We start from the raw sequence: 24,164 nt of genomic DNA on the forward strand, positions 1-24,164 counted from the left end.
AGACTAACAAAACTTGCAGTGGGATCTGGACAAGCTGGAAAAATGGGCTGAAAAATGACAGATGAATTTATTGCAGACAAGTGTGATACACTACACTTTGGGAGGACCAGTCATGGTAGATCTTAACATGGTGAGCGGTGGGAGACTGAGGAGTGTGGTAAAACAGAGGGATCTCATTATACAGATCCATAGTTCCTTGAAAGTGGTGTCACAGGTAGATAGGGTCATAAAGAAAGCTTTCGATAAATTGGCCTTCATAAATCAATGTAATGAGTATAGGACCTGCAATGTTATGTTGAAAATTTGGATTTTGGATAGGTACGTGGATAGGAGGAAAATAGAGGACTATAGTCTGGTGCAGATCAATGGGATTAGGCACATTAATGGTTCAGCATTGACTAGATGGGTTGAAGGGGCCGTTTCTCTGCTATTACTGTATGTTCTATAACTCTATTTATTTTGAAATAATGCTGTCCATATTTCAAAGGTAACCCTAGATCTCTTTGCTGATGGAAACTGGTCTGATGGGACTGGCATTGGCCAAATTGGAGTTGTCATACTTTGGCAATTTTTTATATGTGTTGGCTGTAAGCCAGAAACTGCACATGAAGAGCTTGTGTAGAAACTGGGCACAAATCCTCATCACTGCTAAATTCAAAGCAAATTTATTATCAAAGTACATATATGTCACATGTACTGCCCTGAAATTTGTTTTCTTGTGGGCATACACAGTATGATCTAAGAAACACAACAGAATCAATAAAAGACTGCACTCATCAGCATAGACAATCAATGTGCAAAAGACAATAAACTGAGCAAATGCAAAAGAGAAAAAAAGAACAATAAATATCAAGAACATTAGATGAGAGTCCTTGAAAGTGAGTCCATACATTTTGGAAACAGTTCCGTAATGGGGCGGATGATGCTGAGTGAAGTTACCCCCTCTGGTTTAAGAGCCTGATAGTTGAGGTGTAATAACTGTTCTTGAACTTGGAGGTGTGGATCCTGAGACTCCTGTACCTTCTTCCTGATGACAGCAGTGAGAAGAGAGCATGGCCCGGGTGGTGTCGTCCTTGATGATGGATGCTGGTTTCCTGCGACAAAATTCCATATAAATGCGCTCAATGGTGGAGAGAGATTTACCTGTGATGGACTGGGCCGTATCCTTTAATCTTTGTAGGATTTTTCATTCAAGCCCATGGTGTTTCCATACCAGGCCGTGATGCAACCACGCAATATACTCTCCACCACACATTGACAAAGTTTTTGATGTCATGCTAAAATCTTCCCAAACTCCGAAGAAAGTAGAGGTGCTGCAGTACTTTCTATGTCCTGGGCCCAGGACATGTCAGTTTGTTTTTCAATTAGCTCATGCCCAATCTCATATTTTTCAAGGTGTACAATGAGACCATTTGGTCAGTTCAGTCCATCCTGATTCTTCTCTCACCCTCCTGTACCAGGAATAATTTACTGTAACTAGCCTATATATAGTACATGGGAGAACACCAGAGCTATGGGAAAGCCAAGGTGATTACAGGGAAAATGTGCGGACTCCACACAGCCAACACCACAGGTCACTGGAGATGTGAGATAGCAACACAGTCAGCTATGGCACTGTTTCACCATTTTGCTGTTGTTTTTGAGTAAAGTTAAGTGAACTACCAACTTATTTCAGAAGCCATTTAAGAATCAAACACACACCATGTGTGCAGAGGTACCTTATGTTTCATACCTAGTGAGGACAACAGATTTCCTTTATAAAAGCATGCTATTTAACCAGATGGATTTTTAGAAAAATCCAGTAGTTATATCTAAAAATCCATCTGATCCTAGTTTCTTTCCACATTTATTTAATGACTGAATTCAAAATCCCGAAGTCGCATGGTGAGATTTCATCTCCCAGTCTAGGTTCTAGTCAAATACTGCAAAATAACAACTATGCTATTAAGTTGAATAAAATAGCAAACAGCTCATTTACCTTTTCTAAATTTGAAAATTCAGTAGACCTCCACATTGCAAAAGGGTTGTGAGTCTAGAAAGCCATCCATATGCAATTTTCAGCAATGCAAACCCCTTTCTCCTCTGAATCTCTCATTGTAAGTGGAGATGCAATGCTATATTATGTTTTTCTCTTATGTTAAGCTATTTTAACCAGTGTTGACAAAGCGATTCACTGCTGTTATTTTAACAGCTAAGGTAAACATTAGATTCGGGGATGGAGGAGGCTCATGCAAAAGAAACAAAAAACTTTGTCAATTTCCGCTTTAATCACTCAATACTGTGGGGCAATACTTCATCACTGGGTCAACTGGGTTGGTAGTCAGAGCCAAGTCACTCCTCTGCCACACTCTTCTAGTCTGAGGACACATGCATAGACATCGCAGAGTGCAATGCTGCAATTCTATCTTTCCACAAGGCGATTTCTCTTCTGTACAATGCTCATGGATTTGGAAAGAGTTTAAGAACTGAGGATATCATTGAAAGGGATTGGAACTGAGAATCTGGGTTCATGGGAGAAAGGTAGTGTATAAAGTTCAGGTGGACGATGCTTTAAAGGATCGTGACTTAGTGGAGTGAAGGCCAAGAAATTGAACATGGTGACCACAGCTTTCTATAATGCAATGTGTCAGAGAAAATGACTCAGAATTGAGAAGCAAGGTAGTGCTGCACGCTGAGACATCTGTTCACACGTTCTTGGACTGGAATGGGTATGAGAAAACAGGGACTTGCTGTGATTACTACCCCAACGGATGCCGCGATGTTATATTGAAATCTTATTATCTAAGTTCCATGGTAAGATTTGACCTCCTTGTCCAGTTTGGGTTGCATAGTAAAAATAGCGAGCAATCCTGGGATTTCCTAATGCTCTGGATTCACCTACAACTGAGTTCACTGATCCCAGTAGTCCTCTTGAACGACTAAATATAAAAATTCACAAAATTTCCAGTTTTTTTGTATTTTATGCTTATTTATTTCCACATCAGTTCCATAAGAAAAAAAAAATATTCTGCATCTCAAATTTTTGAATAGTGATTTGTGAGTTCTATAAGGGTGAATTTCTATGACTCACATGGTTGCTGGTAACTCATGGTTACTCTCATGGTAACCCAGGAGCTGTTAATAAAGTAACTTCATTAAAATTAAAGTACAATTTCAGTTAAGTATAATTAAGAAGTGTGCTTACGTGAGAATGATGTTCTTGGACTACAGTTCAGTTTCAAAACCATAATTCCCTCCAGGCTTGACAGGAAGCTCAAAGACCTCAATCTTAGCCCTGCCTTGTGAAGCTGGATCCTTGACATCCTGTCAGACTGCCGGCAGGTGGTAGGAGTGGGCTCCCTCACCTGCACCCCTCTGACTCTCAACACAGGAGCACCTCAGGGCTGTGTACTGCCCCCTCCTTTACCCCCTGAATACCCATGACTGTGTTGCCACCCACAGCTCTAATCTGCTAAATAAATTTGCCGACGACACTACATTGATTGGCCTAATCTCAAACAATAACGAGGCAGTCTACAGGAAAGAAGTCATCTCTCTGACACAGTAGTGTCAAGAAAACAACCTCTCCCTCAATGTCGCAAAAACAAAGGAGCTGGTTGTAGATTACAGGAGAAATGGAAACTGGTTAACCCCTTTTGATATCAATGGATCTGGGGTTGAGAGGGTAAACAGCTTTAAGCTCCTCGGCATCCACTTCACCAAAGACCTTACGTGGTCTATACACACCAGCTGTGTGGTGAAAAAGGCACAACAGCACCTCTTTCACCTCAGATGGTTGAGAAAGTTTGGTGTGGGTCCCCAAATCCTAAGAACTTTCTACAGGGGCACAATTGAGAGCATCCTGACTGGCTGCAGCACTGCCTGGTATGGCAACTGTACTTCCCTTAATCGCAGGATTCTGCAGAGAGTGGTGCGGACAGCCCAGTGCATCTGTATTTGTGAACTTCCCATGATTCAAGACATTTAAAAAGACAGGTGTGAAAAAAGGCCTTAAAGATCATTGGGGACCTGAGTCACCCCAACCACAATCTATTTCAGCTGCTACCATCTAGGAAACGGTACCGCAGCATAAAAGCCAGGACCAAAAGGCTCCAGGACAGCTTCTTCCACTAGGCTATCTGACTGACTAACTCCCGCTGATTTGAGTGTATTTCCATGTTACATTGATTGTTCTATTTATTATAAGTTACTCTGATTGCACACTGCATTTAGACAGAGACATAACAAAGATTTTTACTTCTCATGTATGTGAAACATGTAAGAAATAAAGTTAATTCAATTCAACTTCCATCGCAAAATAGTGTAAATTTGTTTTTTTCATGCTAGTTATACACAATTTTACTCGACTGCTTTATTTTGTCTTGTGTTGTTTTTGAAAAGTTTATTTCTCCATTTCTCCAGTGTCGTAGTGGTTAAATACACTGACCAAATAAAGCACAAAGCCATTATACACTCAAAAGGAATGGATGACCTTCTCAGATTGTGTTCTGTGAGTTGATCTGCTGGGGAAGAAGGAGATAGTTCCTTTAATAATTATAAATGAGCATCTCTCTTTGGCATACCACTGTGTGGCCTCTGTTAAGGATAAATTTGAACAGTTGTGTCGTAGTTGAATGAATTTGAATTTGACAGTTATGGATGAGCAGCCCTTTGCCAAGTTCAGCCAGGAATACTGTCAATTTGAGTAGTTACTGGAGGACAAGTGATACCTACGAGCAAAGAGTAAAAAGAGGGGCTGTCTTCAGAGATGAAAAGAAATGTAAAATATATATGATACACAAAATTTTGATCAAGGAATATTTATAAATCTAATTGTGGCAACATATGTGTATGCCAAAACTTAGAAATTCATTTCTTAAACTGTGAGTCATTAATTGAGTCTCTAAAGATTTCTTTTCAAATTAAACCAAATTTCTCTATTTGCAGTTCAAGCCCAATTTAGTCAAGCGAAAAACTTATTAATAATATTCTTACTGTGAAATTGTGATTAATATGGCAATACTAGGTTCTGAACAATTATAATTTACTGATCTGATTGCAATTGCATGCATCACTCCAGCTGAGAATGGAAAATTTAGTGAAAGGCTACTGCAAATCTGCAGATAGACATATCTTTTAATCAATTTGTCAGACCTAAATTGAATGAAAAATATAAGTCAATGGATTCAAACAGAAAGTAAAATGCTTCTTTAAAGAATTTTTAGACCTTAGTTAAAAATAGATGCATGGCTTATTCTGCGATAGGATTTGTTACAGATAGAGCAATCATTCCTGATAATTAAAATCACTGAAGGACATTTTTTCAGTTACTGAAAAAAACTTGGAACAAAACCCTTTGATAGAAATTGATGCAGGGTCATTCTTGTCACTGTTTAGGTCTAATATATTCTCATGTCTACTGCACAAGCCAAATGATAAATCAGCAGGCTTAAGTGATTCATCCCCTTGACTGAATGGAAATACTAATGCTTACTGGGTGACGATAAGATAGGGATCGCTACTGTGGAGTGTAAGAAAGCTTACATATCCAGTCACATTTCAAAGCACCACACATCAGCTGGTTTTGCCTTCAGAAAGATTTAAGATGTGTGTGTGCATAAAACAGTGAGAGCTAATTCAATGTGTCACTTCATACTTTGGAGAATGCTTGGGATTGCTTAACCTTTGTAGACATTTGCAGCAAGGAAATTTGTAATCGGATCCTCTTGTTTCCCACCACTCAACTACTACTGCTGCACTCCACAACCTCCCCCCACCCCTACCACTAATCCTAGAAGGTCTGGGACACCATGTTGGAGTTAAGGGCTGGAGTACTGAAAACAAGGCTGTGAGAAGGTGAGAACAAAAGTGCTGAGTGGATTGTTTAAAGTGGCAAAAGGGAGGAACAATAATAGCAGAGAGAGACTAGTAGGAAAGGAATTATATAGACCAAAGAGTTATACTATCCATTGGGTCTGCAGGCAGGAAGCTTTCAATTGTTTGACATAATGGGAAGGAAACAATTTACAGCCACACTTGCCTTACAGCCACGCTTATAAACACAACTTATCATGCTTGATAGCTCTCTTCCATTATTTGCCATATTATAAAAAGATCGAGGGAGAAGTAAACACGCTAGAAAAAGAACAAGGAAGAGATGTATATAGAAAAGAGAGAGAGAGAGATAAACATCAATGGAAAGACAATTGCTATAAATAAGAGGGTTTCCACAGAGTTGTAAGTATTGCCTCAAACTCCTCCATTGAGATTTGACAGATTGCCCTGCAAGTACACAGTGGTTAAAATTGGGTTTGGACCAAGACAGACAACAGGCTAGCAAATTGATCATTCAGCAATCCTTTCCATGCCAGTCAAAGAAGTGTACAAAACTTCCATTCAAGCATCCACAAACAATTCATCAGTATATAGTACGACAAATTGAGCAGTCTGTAGCCCTCAGGTACTTGCTGTGGAGCGGGGGAGGTATGCTATGTGGAGGCGGCAGCATCTTGAAAGTTGGTTTGTTGCCACCACTGATACACAACATACAAATATTTACATTTAATATCTTTTTTTATGAGCAGAATCTTAGGACATTGGTTTTAATTTCATTCATCCAAAAGATCCGAGCAAACTTTGTGTTTCAATGTTCTTTCCAGCTGCTGCCAATTCCACACAGAAATCTGCAACTGTGTAAGATATTGATTTATATAATAAAATCAGGTTGCTGCCTGACTCTACAGGATGTCAAGAATGGAAAAAAAAGAGATTATTTGATTCAAATCCACATGAAGGAAAACAGAAAATGCTGCTCATTCTCACTAGTAATATAGATGTGCGGAGAAAAACATTAATATTTCAGTTCGATTGCACTTCAAGACAGCTACAGATAATTAGAAATCAAACCAATTTTAAGTTGCCATTAAGTTGGGAGGAGGTGCAGAAGAGAACAAAAGTAATACATGTTACATAGTGGAGACCCCAAGGGAGAGTGAAAGGCTCAACCAGCTGTGTGCCAATTTTGAGAGGGTGGTGAAGGTGAGGAAGCAGCTTTGCAAAACATTTGAATTCAGTTCACAAGAGCAACTATGAGCTCACTTTCAGTTGCCTGCTATTCTAATCTTCCATGTCACTTATGTCTGACCTCTCTGTCTTCGCAATCAAAAACTGTCCCAACAAAGCCTGACATAAGCTTGAGAAAGAGCATCACATCTTCCAACTTAAAAGCTCTCAGGACTCAAATTCTACATTTCCAGTCTCGGTAACAACACCTTATATTCCATCTGGTAGCCTCCAACCTGATGACATGAACACTGATTTCTCGAACTGCCGGTAATGACCACCTCCCCCCGCTCCCGTTCACCATTCCCCATTCCCTTTTCCCTCTCTCACCTTATCTCCTTGCCTGCCTGTCACCTCCCTCTGGTGCTCCTCTGCCCTTTTCCTTCTTCCCTGGCCTTCTGTCTTCTCCTATCAGATTCCCTTTTCTCCAGCCCTGTATCTCTTTCACCAACCAACTTCCCAGCTCTTTACTTCATTCCTCCCCCTCGTTGTTTCACCTATCACCTTGTGTTTCTCTCTCTCCCCGCCCCCGCCCCCCCCAACTTTTAAATCTACTCATCTTTTTTTCTCCAGTCCTACTGAAGGGTCTCAGCCTGAATTGTCAACTGTACTTTTTTCCATAGATGCTGCCTGGCCTGTTGAGTTCCTCCAGGATTTTCTGTGTGTTGTTTCTACATTTCCAAACTGTATATGGATTTACATACAAAATTATGAAAGGAATAGATAAGATAGAGGCAGGAAAGTTGTTTCCACTGGTCGGTGAGACTAGAACTAGGGCACATAGCCTCAAGATTTGGGGGAGTAGATTTAGGATGGTGAGGAAGAACTGCTTTTCCCAGAGAGTGGTGAATCTGTAGAATTCTCTGCCCAATGAAGCAGTGGAGGCTACCTCAGTAGATATACTTAAGACAAGGTTGGATAGATTTTTGCATAGTAGGGGAATTAAGGGTTATAGGGAAAAGTCAGGTAGGTGGAGATGAGTCCATGGCCAGATCAGCCATGATCTTTTTGAATGGTGGAGCAGGCTTGACGGGTCAGATGCCTACTCCTGCTCCTATATCTTACGTTAGTTAAACAATTGTTGCTGGCATCTCTCATTGATATGTTTCCCTATTGTATTATATTATCGATTTTTACAATTTCATGAGCTGCATTTCTGGAATTAAAATTGAATACAAAATTTGGACAACAACAGGAATTCTGCAGATGCTGGAAATTCAAGCAACACACATCAAAGTTGCTGGTGAATGCAGCAGGCCAGACAGCATCTCTAGGAAGAGGTACAGTCGACGTTTCAGACCAAGACCCTTCGTCAGGACTAACTGAAGGAAGAGTTAGAAAGAGATTTGAAAGTGGGAGGGCGAGTGGGAGATCCAAAATGATAGGAGAAGACAGGAGGGGGAGGGATGGAGCCAAGAGCTGGACAGGTGATTGGCAAAGGGGATACGAGAGGATCATGGGACAGGAGGTCCGGGAAGAAAGACAAGAGGAGGACGGACCCGGAGGATGGGCTACGAGGGGGAGGTGGGGCATTAGCGGAAGTTAGAGAAGTCCATGTTCATGCCATCAGGTTGGAGGCTACCCAGACGGAATATAAGGTGTTGTTCCTCCAACCCGAGTGTGGCTTCATCTTTACAGTAGAGGAGGCCGTGGATAGACATGTCAGAATGGGAATGGGATGTGGAATTAAAATGCGTGGCCACTGGGAGATCCTGCTTTCTCTGGCGGACAGAGCGTAGGTGTTCAGCAAAGCGGTCTCCCAGTCTGCGTGACACTTCACCTGTGAGTCGGCTGGGGTGACATACTGCGTCCGGTGCTCCCGATGTGGCCTTCTATATATATTGGCGAGACCCGCCTCATCTGGAAGGACTGTTTGGGGCACTGAATGGTGGTAAGGGAGGAAGTGTAAGGGCATGTGTAGCACTTGTTCCGCTTACAAGGATAAGTGCCAGGAGGGAGATCAGTGGGGAAGGATGGGGGGGGACGAATGGACAAGGGAGTCGCGTAGGGAGCGATCCCTGCGGGAAGCGGAGAGAGGTGGGGAGGGAAAGATGTGCTTAGTGGTGGGATCTCGTTGGAGGTGGTGGAATTTGGTACAAAATTTGGACCTTGATTTGCCTATTCCATGCCTGGAACATGGTATGCCTGTGCCCATTTCTTCCTCCCTTGATTTTGGCTCAAAATTATGCACATTGCAAACAGATAAATCTAAAAGACATAAACACAGGAGCTTCTGCAGATGCTGGAAATATTGAGCAGCACACACTAACTGCTGGAAAAACTCAGCAGGTTAGGAAGAGTCCTGATAAAGGGTCTTGGCCCAAAACATCGACTGTTTATTCTCCCATAAAAGCTGCCCGACCTGCTGAGTTCCTCCAGCATTTTGTGTGTGTTAGCCTAAAATGTGTGCTTTTCGTCTTACACTGATTGCAAGAGTTTTGTTTTTAAGTTCGCAAACAACAGGAATTCTACAGATGCGGGAAACTCAAGCAACACACATCAAAGTTGCTGGTGAATGCAGCAGGCCAGGCAGCATCTCTAGGAAGAGGTACAGTCGACGTTTCAGGCCAAGACCCTTCGTCAGGACTAGCTGAAGGAAGAGTTAGTAAGAGATTTGAAAGTGGGAGGGGGAGGGGGGAGATCCAAAATGATAGGAGAAGACAGGAGGGGGAGGGATGGAGCCAAGAGCTGGACAGGTGATTGGCAAAGGCGATACGAGAGGATCATGGGACAGGAGGTCCTGGGAGAAAGACGGGGGGGGGACTCAGAGGATGGGCAAGGGGTATAGTCAGAGGGACAGAGGGAGAAAAAGGAGAGTGAGAGAAAGAATGTGTGTATAAAAATAAATAACAGATGGGGTACGAGGGGGAGGTGGGGCATTAGCGGAAGTTAGAGAAGTCGATGTTCATGCCATCAGGTTGGAGGGTACCCAGACAGAATATAAGGCCTCCTCTACTGTACTCCCATTCTGACATGTCTATCCACGGCCTCCTCTACTGTAAAGATAAAGCCACACTCAGGTTGGAGGAACAACACCTTATATTCCGTCTGGGTACCCTCCAACCTGATGGCATGAACATCGACTTCTCTGACTTCCGCTAATGCCCCACCTCCCCCTTGTACCCCATCTGTTATTTATTTTTATACACACATTCTTTCTCTCACTCTCCTTTTTCTCCCTCTGTCCCTCTGACTATACCCCTTGCCCATCCTCTGGGTTCCCGCCCCCCACCTTGTCTTTCTCCCCGGACCTCCTGTCCCATGATCCTCTCGTATCCCCTTTGCCAATCACCTGTCCAGCTCTTGGCTCCATCCCTCCCCCTCCTGTCTTCTCCTATCATTTTGGATCTCCCCCTCCCCCTCCCATATTCAAATCTCTTACTCACTCTTCCTTCAGTTAGTCCTGACGAAGGGTCTCGGCCTGAAACGTCGACTGTACCTCTTCCTAGAGATGCTGCCTGGTCTGCTGCGTTCACCAGCAACTTTGATGTGTGTTGCTTTGTTCTTAAGTTGCTAGTTTTGAAAAGTGCTAAATCAAAAATTTATGAATAAGCAACTGCAGAGTATAAATGAACTAATCTCTAGAAGTAGTGGAACTAATAGCCTTCGAGAGAGCTGAAGAGAGAGCTAAATTCTCCAGACTTCACAGATTGGTATCACCCCTTTATCACATTTTTAGGTTCATTATTACTCCAAAGAGTTTTCTCCAATTCTAAGCCTTCACTGCTCAATTGAATCCCTCTATTAACTTCATTTGTTAGGTGAAAAATGTGAAGATAAAACACAGTGACAATACACAGACAAATTATAGCAAAGGTCCCTTCAAGTAGGTATAAAATAAATGACAAGCTAACTTTTGGTTATACTGATTAAAGGGTACATTCACCGACAACTCGCCTGTTTTTCTTCAAAAATAAATAGAAGATGCTTTACATGCATTTGATGTGTTGGTTTAGTATGCTCTGAAAGATAGCAGCCTTGATATTGTAGCATTCCGTCTCTTTTGCATTTTAGATGAAGCGCTCAAAACCCTCAAGTGGGATGTAAACCAAAATCTTTCCCAGTTGATGCTGAGATTGCCTGTTATAAGTAATGACTGACACCAGAACAGAAGAATATTCAGACTAAAGACTGAACCCACTGAACAACTCTTTTGGGAATCAGAGTCACTGATAGAGAGGCTAGTTTTGTTTCTGAGAGAGTCATGGCACCACAATGTAATCAAATTCTCTTGTATTCCTTGACGTTAATTAATCTCAGTAAAACAACAAATGCTTTGAAGTCACTAGGTACTTTGTTTTTGATCCCAGAGTATTGCAATGAGAAAGAGTTCCTTTAATCACCCCATAATTTGAATCAATAGCTAGTTTATGCCATCTTATCTGATGTCATCAGTGGGGTTTATATCATTTGTAATTTCTAATGAAGAGGATTAGATTTTTTTTTACATATTAAGCTCCTAATTTAATCCCATTATAAATATATACATGCAAATTCCCATAGTGTCAGCTTGATAATACTTTTACACAGAAAAAGTGGAAAGCAAAAGCTTCCTAGAGTAACTTTAGTATATTCAACATGCAGAGATGTTGATTGGTTAAAAATTTACTAAGATCTACAAAGTACAAAGGATTTGTCTTCAAAGATCATCGCACTTGAGAAGGTAAAAATTCTCATTTGACTTCAAAACCCAGTTTATCTAGGGTTTATCATAAGTATGAACCAATACTCAATGGCCAAAGACTTTCTATTAGTAGTGAATGACTTGCTGCTGATTTTGTGGTATATAGTTTACTCACAGTGAAACATGCTGGTCAAAGCTATCCCAATCGAAAACAGCATGGTCCTATGCATCGGCAAGAATATGCATGATATAATGCTTTCTTGTAGAAATAGCAGAAAATAAATGTTGACTGTTTTACTGACTGTATGCTCTGTAGGTCATGGATATTAAATGCTTCTAAATGGCAAGTTCTCAAAAACTTCACAAGAACTATTAAAAATCAATGAGTTGTAAATACCCTAAAATGTGGTAACTTTAAAAACACTTAAATACTTACACTTACATATTATTAAATACTATAACTTAAAAATAAGCAAATTTTCAAATAATCAAAAAGAAGTAATTTAATTTACAGTTAACCAAGAACACTGCCACAATCCATTTAAGTACATGATCAAATACCAGAATCAGCAGGCAAATTCTCAATTGTGAATTATGGAAAACAGCAATAAGTTTGCATTCTGCTGCTGTTCTCTGTGAAATGTTTGATACCAAGTGCAGACAGGGAATTACTGGTGAAGAATATCACTAAGCCTGGACAGCCCATATGTGCAAAGGAATTCAGAGAATGGTGGAATTTATACTCAAGAAATTATTTAGGAAGTTCAAAGTTTTTCTGATCCATGATCAGGTCATCCAACAATTGTATAAACAAGCATTAACTGTTATTGATGCTGTCATATTGAGTTCCATGCTCTGAAAACCATCAGTTTTGTACTAAAGTCACTGCGCTAATCTTATTCAGCCAGAATAGTTAACAGACACAATTCAATTAAGTGATAAAGTGGAAATTCAATTGGTCAAACATGTGAAATCCCAGAAGAGTCTATTCGATCTATTATCACAGCAAGCTGTGGAGGAAACTGAATCTATAATGATGACTTTCAATGTTCTTTTTAAATCATGTTATCTTTTTCAATTCTGCGTCACCAGTGGCGCATAGAATAATGAATTCAGCAGCTGTTGGCACCGTACACAATAATAGGGCTTGCTACATTCAAATTAATTTTATATTTCTCGCAAAAGGCAAGCAATTAAAATATAAACCCCAAGTCTGATTGTAGTTTCTACGAAGTAAAGCGAAATTATACGGTATTCATTCCTTGCATTAAACATTACAAACTAGCACACAAGGTCCAGGAGCATATGACACATTATGCCATTAAATGAGGTACATTTGCAGAAAGTATTTATGTGGAAAGGTTATCCTTTAAGACCACTGTTTAAAATCCTTTGCAATAGGCATAAGTTCCAGTCTTCGATTTTGCATCAGTTAAGCAACTAAAGGTCAACATTTTTTGGCTTTATTTATCGTAGTGACATTGGCTGGAATTAATATTTTTGTATGCTTTTGTGTATATGTGAAGATTATGAAATAAGGAATTTAATTTAATTTTGTAAACAAACATAGACATGAGACAAGTAATGCTGGAAACCTCAGTGGAAGAGTTTGGAAAGCAGTTCATTGCAAGAGGTCAGGAGGTTATATAAACACACTTCATTCAAGTAACACAATTTGTTCAGCTATGCCAGTTTCTGTTCAGGCACTGCTCATGTTCACTTTCATTGCTGACTGCAACTCAATTGCATCTCTGTCTGCTGTTTCCATTGATACAGTAATTTCAACTGCTCTTTAAGTGTAAGTTCTGCATCAGTTATGAGCCATTTTTAAATCCTCTCTTGTAAGATTCTACAACTAAATGATCTCTTGGTGCATAATGAAGTCCACCAATGATCTGACAATGCTCAGACAATCTTTTCAGTTCAGCCATGTACACTGAAATGATCTCCCCTTCTTTTTGATTCTGCTTAGGAAACCTAAACCATTTTGCAATGAACAATGATTTGGGGTCCAAGTGTTCTTGTATTACTTTCATGATATCAGCAAAGCTCAGTTAGGCTGGTTTGTTTGGAGCAGTTACATTTCCAAGCAAACTGTATGCCTTTAAACCTCAGTAAAACTGACTCATTAGCTATTTCATTTGCTTCAAAATATTGATCAATTAGCTCAGTATACATGAGCCAGTTATCTGCTGAGCAATCAAATAGATCTATATTTCCAATGTAGCCAGCCATTTCAGCTCTTTTTTAATTGATAATTATTATCACTCAGTACTGTTTATGAATCAATGAATTCTTCCGTTTTCTGCTCTTTTTTTTTACTTGATCATCTTTCCTTTTGCAAAGAAAATGTGCTGCCCCGAAGGAAAAAAAGTGCTGCACTTCTTTTAACTCAATTGTTTTTTGCTGCACTTCAATAGGTATAGTTGGATTTGTTTTAAAAATACCTCATCACCACTGTTATGTATGTAACTCAAAAATATTGAACTAATTAAAAGAAAAACAGGGAGCAGGAGATAATTCGTACATACTCATTTTTACTTAAGTGAGGCACGCACATTGCACATGGCGGCGTGATGATGTATGCTATTTACATACTTTTACATATAACCCACAATGCATTATTTAAACAATAAAGAATGCTTAATCAAACAATATATTTACAATAATTCTCACATATTACTGGAATATTAAATACACATCAGAAAGTTGCTCAATGAATGCTGGGGTAAAATTAGTGCTTGCCACCTTTGTTCAGTTTTATTCTTAGCACATTCAGATTAGCGGAACTGCTTATAGGGAACACAATCAAAAAATGAAACAAAAACATAAATGCTGTAAAAGCTCAGCTAGCTAAACAACATATGTGGAAAGTGAGCCCAGTTAATATTTTGGGTAAGCGAACTGCATGCTTTTGTTCTTCAAAATGGAGGGGGTGTTGGGGGAAGGAGCAAGGTTTAAGACAAAAGTCTATGTGGAAATAGATTAAGACAGATCAGGCTAGAACTACTTTCCCTATAAGTTTCCATTTGAAAGGAAAGAGCAAAGTTAGAAGCCATGAAGCTAAGACAGTGCAGGGAACATTTGACATATGTGGTGAATTGTATTACACCATTTAAGGAACAGATAGATTTAAGGGAGAATGGAATACAAAGTTATGCTACTCATGGGTGAGTGAGAATGAGGTGCGGCTAAGTGGAAGATGGGCACTAGCTTTGAGTAACTGGGCTGAATGGCCTATTTCTGAATTATGTAATAATTGTAACAAAGCAATTTTAAAATGGAGATTTCTGCTTTCTATATTCTTTCTCTTGTATGATACCAGGTTTCCACAACCATAAATGAATGGGACTTTGAGCTTTGAACAAGTGTCAATACAAATATGTAAAACAGCATTGATTTTATCTAACGTTTTGCTGGAGTTATTTTCACCAGGCCTGCAATTTGCTAAACCAATTACTATCTCAACTCATTGATCATAGGCTTATGCAGAAGGCTGAAGACCATGTTTAATGTAACCTTGGATGACCTAGTAAAGTAGTTTAAATTTCAAAATTTTCAACATGAGATTAATCACCATAGAAGAATTCTGACCAGTTTTTGTTAGATTGCCCATAGATCTCCGGTCTGTGCAAATGCACAGTTGTGAAGTAAACCATACAAAAAACCACTTTGATGAGCATAAATGCAATGCAGACTCACTTGATATATACAGAGAAGACCAGACAAACTGTGACCTCAGTGTTCAGCACAAATTTGATGCCATGTTGTCAGATTACTTAATATTCCAGCTCATAACCTGCTTAGCATTCTAGTTTGAAAATTCATTAAGCAGCTTGAAGAACCTTCCATCTAACTTAAACCATAAAAAGAGATGGAAACTTAACTGCAGATGTTAGAAACTGCAGCAAAAAAAATCTGAAGAGCTGTTAGAACTGAGTGGGTCAAGCAGCATGTGTAGAGGGAAATGATGGTTGACATTTTTTGGGTGAGACCCTACACTGGAACTGAAAAAGGGCTTCAACTTTATCTACTCCCTCTCGCACTCCGATGTGGCCTCCACTACATCAGCAAGACCAAGCGCAGACTCCGCAATCGTTTTGCAGAACATCTATGCTCAGTTTGTACCGGTCATCCCAGGCATCAAGTTGCAGATAATTTCAACTTCCTTCCCCATTCCCACACTAACCTTGAATTTCTCCACTGCTAGGACGAAGCACATTGCAAAATGAAGGAGCAAAACCTTATGTTCTGCTTGAGTAGTCTATCTCGATGGCATGAATATTGAGGTTACCTATTTTAAGTAACCTCTCCCCACCTCCTTGTTCTCCCTTGACCTCATTCTCCGTCTGACCCTCCAAGTCTCTCATTTTTACCTCTCCTTTCCAACTACCCCTTCACTCAGCTTTGTCCCTTCCCCTCCTCCATCCACCAATTTCTCACAGGTTTCTCCTTCTGCCCACACCACTACCAATCTCCTGTCTGATTTACCTTTTAAACACAAAATAATCTGCAGATGCTGGGGTCAAAGCAACACTCACAACACGCTGGAGGAACTCAGCAGGTCGAGCAGCATTCATGGAAAAGATTGACCGACGTTTAGAGCCAGAACCCTTCGTCAGTCCTCCAGCGTGTTGTGAGTGTTGATTTACCTTTTTCTTCTCCTTTAATGGTTCTCATTGCATCTCCTTTAGTTATCAGTATCTAGTACTGATGTTTGTGCTTATCTCCCTCAAGCAGCTGTCTCTCATTTTCACTCTCCCTTCCCCCAGCCCACCCTGTCACTTACCTCTTGCTCTTTGCTTCCAACTTATCATTCACTTGCCTTAACCTCCCAGCTCCATCCCTACTCACTTCCATTACCTTTCAATACTGGCCTGTCATTATATACCTCTCCTCAGTTTAGCAATTGCCTCAGAGTCTTTTCACACCATTCTTTCTCTCTATGCTGGCCAACTTGCCTCTTCACTCTCAGTCCTGATGCAGGGTTTTGGCCTAAAAGTTTGACAGTTTATTTTCTTTCATCACTGCTGTTGGACCTGCAGAGTCACTCAAATAGATTGTGTGTTGCTGAAAAAGAGATCGTTTGTTACTTGTTTTATGAAATCTATTGGCTATTACATAATTCTACAAATGTTTGGCCATTTCTTGAGTTGGCACATATTGAAAAACAGGAGCTTTGAGAGTGCAAAGAATGATGTAGCAAGCGCTGAATGATTTTCTGATGACTAAATGACAACAGCACAAATCACTTATGGACGGACACAGGCATTTCTCTTTAAACTCAGTAAGACTGAGACAAAGAGACGACACACAGCAGGGAATCTCCTGGAAAGAGATGAGTGGCAGAAGGCCTCTTGGTGGAAGATAAATCCAGCAGCTTTTAAGAGATTAATTTCCCTACCTTAACTTCATTCAGGAGCATCTGCACTTCAATCTGCTGTGAAATCTGATCCTATAGCAGCCTCAAATCCATCCTCAGACCAAGGTAAGGGCCACATTCGCATTGCACTGGCTGCTAAGGTGCTCATAATAGTTAATTCCATCAATCCTGATCTGAGGGCATAAAAGAGGCATGGGCTGCAAAAGTTTGCCACAGCTGCTTGATGAGAAAAAATGGGAATTGGCAGAATGGCAGGATAGGAGAACAAGTGCTGTCATCTTGAGCTTTGTGTTCCATGGGATCACTACCACTGTGCAGGCACTTCAGCAATAAAAAAAGGATTAATGTAGGATTAATTTAACTGGGAGGCTGATGGCTGGCATGAACTCTCTATGATCCGATGGTTAATAAGAACGTCCAACCAGGATTGCTCCCTCACAAGAAGAAATTACTATGTAGACAAAGGAAAAGAATCAAAATGTGCTTATTGCTTCTGAAAATTGAAACCGACTCCTGAACATATTGTTGCTTGCATAAAATTGCGTACCATGCCATAAATTATATTAAAATTCATAAAATCAATTGTTATAAAATAAAATGGAATATAACCCATTTTCAAGTCAACCAAATAGCATTTCCTTATTTATAATCTCCTGTGGAGAAGTGCATTATAAAATGTTAACTGCAAATTTGCTTCATTGCTTTGCCAGAAATTTTTGGTTTTTCTTCTCTTTTCAGGTTTAATAAATAGTTATTAGCTTTTACTTAATGGCAAACTGGTTATTTTTGTCACAGACATCAAGGTACAATGTAGTGTTGTTCCACTAGTTTAATAACACACCCAAACTTTCACCAATATTTTCAACAGACTTTGACAGTAAGGACTTTTAGGTATGCTGATTTCCATGATCTGAAACTAAGTAGATCATACTCCATCTTCAATTCATTAACTTCAAAGAGACCGACATAAAAATTCAGAAAATGTAATAAAAATTTGTACTCCCTCTTGGAGTAAATTCCTTTTCAAAGCCAATTCAGGTAAATTTGTGTGTGGTTCTACAAGTCTGCATTCTAATTTGTCTTAAGATTCTGAAAGCACATCCTATCCTCCAATATTTTAGTGCAGTGATTTGATTTAAAACCTTTAAAAGAAAACAAAATTACCTTCAGTGATATGTAGGATCCCAGGGTTCTCAGTTACTTGGCTCCAGGAGCCTTTGACTACTGACTTGTAGACCACTCTATTATTCAGATTCTGTTGTGGGCGGAAGTTGTTCCTCAAGTATTCTAACGATTTGACGTGATCTTGCTGTTCAGTTGTAAATATGGTATAAAAGGCCTCCAGCTGTACAGAACAATCAAATGGGAAGAAATTAATACTTGTCAGTGAATAAATCATTCATAATGAAATAAGTAGGATGTAAAATTCCAGGAAGTCATGATGTCAATAATGATAGGTTATAGAGGAAGCTGAGCTCCCCACAGAAAAAAAGCCAAACAATCTTATCCAACTCTTACTTGCCATGCTGTGTGGAAAGATTAAACCTAAATCCAACAGTAGATGCTGTCATTTCAAGCATAACATTGTTCTGTCAAATTCAAGAATTTTAATTTAAAAATCTGAGCATCATTATTTAATTTTACAGAATATGCATACAAACCAGTCGAAAGATAATTGTTGAGAAGCACACATCAATTCATAGCATGTAGAATATTGCCCTTTTTGTTAAAATTATTGATTTGTTACCAAGGAAACAATATGCATTACATGTTATATCAGGTTTCAGAGTGTATCACAGAATGTTATTTGTGGGACCAATGCATTTTAACTACCCTTAAGCAAAGATATACAATTCCTTGAAAATGTATTCAGGCCCCGACCCTTTGTTCCCATAAATGAGTATTACAAGCAGAGATTTTCAATTTAACTGAGAATTTTTATTTATGAATCACATGCTCCTTTTCCCCCCACACAACACAGCCCAAAAAACAGGGGAAATTGTAAAGCATGAAAAGCTAAAAAATTAAAAACTGAAATGTCAGCAGTTCAAAAGTATTAATTTCCCTTTGCTCAGTACTTAGTTGAAGCACCTCTCGTAGCTATTACAGCCAGTAGACTTTTTGAGTAAGTCTCTACTAGCTTTGCACAATGTGATGGAGCAAGATTTGCCCATTCCTCCTTGCAAAATGTTTAAGCTGTGCTAGGTTAGTTGGGGAGAGGCAGTGAGCAGCAGTCTTGAGGTCTTCCCAGAGATGTTTGATTGTGTTAAGGTCAGGACTCTGACTGGGCCATTCAAGAAAATCAATTTTCTTCATTTGAAACCACAACATGGTTGCTCTGGCAGTGTGCTTTGGGGTCATTGTCCTGCTGAAAGATGACTTCCTCCCAGTTTAAGTTTTCTGGCAGAGGGTAGTATTCCCATTGCATGATGCTACCTCTGCCATAATTTACAGTGGGGTTGGTGTTACCAGGCTGATGCACACCTTTAAGTTTATGCCACACATACCACTTAGTGTTGAGGCTAAAAAGTTACATGCTTATCTCATCTGACCACACGATCTTCTTCCACAACTTTACAGTATTTTCTATGTAATGCTTTGCAAAGTCTTTATGGGCAAGGATATACTTTTTTGAGCAGTACACATGGCATAATTTTAATGTTTTTCTAATGTTTTACAACTTTCCCTGTTTTTGAGGCTCTATGGTGAAAAAAGGAGCACAAATAAAAATTCTCAGTTAAACTGATCAAGTCCCTGGTTGTAATATTATTTATGTGAACAAAGGGTTAGGGGCGGAATACTTTTTCAAGACACTGTATTAGCATTGCAAAAATAACACTTCCGTCTTCAAAATACTGAGATAACTTGAAGGTTTATTTGCTGTATTTGTGAAATATAAGGGGATTTTTAAAAAATACAATGCAGATTCAAAAGTAATTTCTTTTAGATGTACCCAAGATAGAGTACTACACAGAAAAAGATATCTAAATAATCAGTTTGAAATTTACAGTTCATAATTCAGAATTACAACCCCCTGAGGTTAGAAAAGAGTTCTGTTCCTGAAAACTGTGCAAATCCAAACTGTTTGTGAGTCAGAAATGAACAAAAAATGTGTGGGAAAGGCTCACAAAAACAGCTATGATGGGACAGCAAGCAGGTGCAGGAAGGGGAGCGCTAGACAGCATCACTGACTCACTGTGTGAGTGAGTGAGTCAGCGTACCTAGTTCTACTCAGCTAGACCCAGCCCCTGCATGTTATATGTGAGGGATCGGGATTGGGAGAAAAGGCATGTGAGAATGCCCCACTTCCATCCTGGAGAAAACGCCTGCAGTTCCACAACAGGAAAATTCACCTCCATCCATCCTAGCAATCTCCATTCATTTGTACGGATGGGCTGTTATTAAGTTTGGTATACTTAACATGAGGAGGACCTATATTACATATTATATGTATATCAGATATTCAATGATACATGTTTTCATATATAAAATAGTGGTAGATTTGAGAAAGAAAGTTGAGGTACTGACAGATGGCTTGTATCCCCTGAGTGTCCATCAGGAATTCAGAGCTAAACCTGCAGTTTCCATTACCCATGACTTTTTTAAAGTGATGTTTCCACCCTGCACCTTCTGACTGAGATGGGAGTTCTGCTTTAATTTAACTACACCCACCCAGGTGTTGGGTGAAGCAGGATAAGATATAATTCTATCAACATTTTAAGTTGCACACTTGATTTTTTTTAGATTATGAGGACACTCAGTCCTCGTTTATTGTCATTTAGAAATGCATACATTAAAATGATACAATTATATCCTGTAACAGTTTAATATTTTAATAGATAAATAAGATGACTGACAGTAATTTGGGAAGCAAAAATAGTTTGTCATTTTATTGAAATGAGTTTAAGTATTTCAGAGGATGTGGTCTGGCCAGATTCAGTTCTGTGCCATTAATTACTCCAGAGAATTGCTGGTAAATTGCCTTCTTGAGCCATTATAACTCTTGTGTTGAAGGTATTCTCTGAATGAATTCTAAGATTTAGAAATACATTGTTTCCATCAGTGCTATGTCCAAGTTAGGATAGTGTACCATCTAACATAATTCTGGAGTAGTTGATGTTCCCAAGTGACTTTGGTCTTTGTACATGTTGATTGTAAAGATTGCAGACTTGAATGCTTCAAGAGTTTTGGTGAGTTGCTGTAATGCATTTTGTAGATGGTACAAACTGCACTATAAGTAGTGGTGTGATGGTCTGGGTGCCAATCTTTAATGGTCTCGGATGCTTCAGTAATTCAGGTAATGCTCCTGAACTGGACTTTGTATGGTCGAAAAACTTCTGAGATCAATTAATTAGTTGTTTGTGCCAGCACCCCTTTGACATACTTTCATAGCCATGTTCTGTACTTTGCTGATACAGTTAAATTTTTGATCAGCATTAAATTTAAGGTTTCACCATGGGGGACTTAGCACTGGTAATGCTATTGAACATCACGAAAAGAGTACAGGTCATTTATTAATCTGTGCATGAATGTTGTTGAAATCTTACTGCATACAGACACTGACTGTTCCATTATTGAAAGAGCTCCGAATGGAATTGAACACTGTGCAATCATCAGTAATATCCCCATCTCTGACCTTTCAATGAAATGGAGGTCAATGATAAGGCCATCTCTGACCTTTCAATGAAATGGAGGTCAATGATAAGGCAACTAAAAATATTTGGGCAGAGAATGACACCTTGAGAAAATCATGCAGAAAAATCCTGTAGCTGAGACAATTAACCATCATCTCTGTGCATGTATTTGCAGGTGAACGCAGCAGTTATTTGAGACCATCAGCTTACAGATGTTGGCCATTTTAATCAAGGCCACACTGTTGTTCCTCAATACTCACAGCCATTACCCAAACAGACTATGGCAGGGGTCCCCAGCATTTTTTGCACCGTGGACCTGTTTAATATTGATAATATTCTTGTGGACCAGCCGACCGGGGGGGGGGGGGGCTGTTAAAGTTCAATAGTGCGTGACAGGGAATGAGGAAAGGTGCAGCTGACTCATATCGTTTCCTTGCGGCCCGGTGACTGGGGACCACTGGACTATGGAATCACAATGAACAACAAATTTGTTTCTTTTCTTGATGATTTATTGTAGCTGGGAATTAATTTTGCTGTTGTATGAAGCTGTCAACTGCTCATTTTAAATGGATGACTTACCTGTCAAAAAAACAGTTTAAAAAAGATTCCAGTTCAATCCAACTACATGATGCTCTCATTGATTTATACCAAAGGGGGACAAGCAATGATGACATGCTTAATGACCATAAATCTAACACTTACATCCTTGGTTCATTATCACATCTTCTAGAATCACAGAAATGATGACTATTTAATCTACAGTATGGTGGTCCAGTTTCCAAAAGTCTTCTCTTAGTGAGGTCTGTGACTTCAATATGCATTTAGTGGATTTATCAGTCAATTACAGCTATTTTTTGCCCTTATGATCCTTCACTTCAAGCTCAGTATTGATTTACAGTTGGATGTTCCACAATTGGCATGTCTTTCACAATATAATCATTGCAAGAAAAAGAAGCTGCGAACAACATGCAGCTGTCTATGTCACACTTATTGGCTTTGAACAGGGTTGGCAGGAATAGAATTTACAAGATCTGGTTGAAAGTTGACAAAGTTTCTCTTCTTGTTCCAGGAGTTCCACAGCAGCATGGAGGCTACCAGAGATGACACAACAATGATACTAATGGTATGCAAAGTTTGGAACCATTGGGCCACTAACAACAGCCTTGAGAGAAGTTAGCTATAATCAACCTTGGCGCACCTGAAGAATATGTCCTTAACCCATTTGCTCTACTCATTCTCCACACATGGCTAGGCACAGCTCAAATGCCATCTATGAACTTGCTGCCAATGTAACTATTGTTGGCAGAATTTCAGATGGTGATGAGAGGGCATACAGAAGTGAGATAGATCAGCTGGTTGAGTGGTGTCACAGCAATAACCTTGCACTCAACATCAGTAAGACCAAAGAATTGATTGTGAACTTCAGAAAGGTAAGATGAGGGTACATACACACCAGTCCTCAGTGTGGAATCAGTAGTTGAATTGGTGAGCAATTTCAAGTACCTGGATGTCAGCATCTCTGAGGAGCTACTCTAGCGCCAGTTTATCGATGCAGTTACAAAGAAGGCATGACAGCAGCTATATTTCATTAGGAGTTTGAGGAGATTTGGTAATTTCTCCTTGGAGCGACAGAGGATGAGAGGTGACCTGATCGAGGTGTATAAGATGATGAGAGGCATTGATCGTGTGGATAGTCAGAGGCTTTTTCCCAGGGCTGCAATGGTTGCCACAAGAGGACACAGGTTTAAGGTGCTGGGGAGAAGGTACAGAGGAGATGTCAGGGCTAGGTTTTTTATGCAGAGAGTGGTAAGTGCGTGGAATGGGCTGCCAGCAACGGTGGTGGAGGTGGATACGATAGGGTCTTTTAAGAGACTTTTGGATAGGTACTTGGAACTTAGAAAAATAGAGAGCTATGGGTAAGTCTAGTAATTCCTAAGGTAGGAACATGTTCGGCACAGCTTTGTGGGCTGAAGGCCCTGTATTGTGCTGTAGGTTTTCTATGTTTCTAAATCACCAAAGACACTCACAAGTTTCTACAGATGTACTGTGGACAGCATTCTACCTGGTTGCCATTGCCGTCTGGTATAGGGGGCGGCAGTGCACCTTATCGAAATAAGCTGCAGAAGGTTGTGAACTCAGTCATAGGCAATAACCTCGCCAGCATTCAGGACATCCTTGAAGAGTGATACCTCAAAAAGAAGGCATCCATAATTAAGGATCCCCATCACCCAGGGGATATCATCTTCTGTTTGCTACCATCAGGGAAGAGGTACAGGATCCTGGAAGGCACACACTCAACAATTCAGAAATAGCTTCTTTCCCTCTGCCATCAGATTTCTGAACGGACATTGAACCCCTGAACACTACCTCACTCTGTTAATTTAACTTATATAGTACATATAGTTCTTACTGCAATTTACAGTTTTCTATTATTATGTATTGCATTACAACAAGTTTCATGACATATGCCTGCGATGGTAAA

The 24,164-nt window shown here is 39.8% G+C and overlaps 1 protein-coding gene across 1 annotated transcript in view; it reads right to left on the reverse strand.

Moving 5' to 3' along the window:
* Positions 1-24,164, reverse strand: part of LOC134356821 (receptor-type tyrosine-protein phosphatase gamma-like) — a 699,039-nt gene that overhangs the window by 207,469 nt on the left and 467,406 nt on the right. Inside the window, exon 8 of the mRNA XM_063067988.1 lies at positions 18,213-18,393. Coding sequence (XP_062924058.1) covers positions 18,213-18,393 — 181 coding nt within the window. The remainder of the gene's footprint in view (positions 1-18,212; positions 18,394-24,164) is intronic.

This window comes from Mobula hypostoma, chromosome 15, assembly GCF_963921235.1.
Source record: "Mobula hypostoma chromosome 15, sMobHyp1.1, whole genome shotgun sequence".
NCBI lineage: Eukaryota > Metazoa > Chordata > Chondrichthyes > Myliobatiformes > Myliobatidae > Mobula > Mobula hypostoma.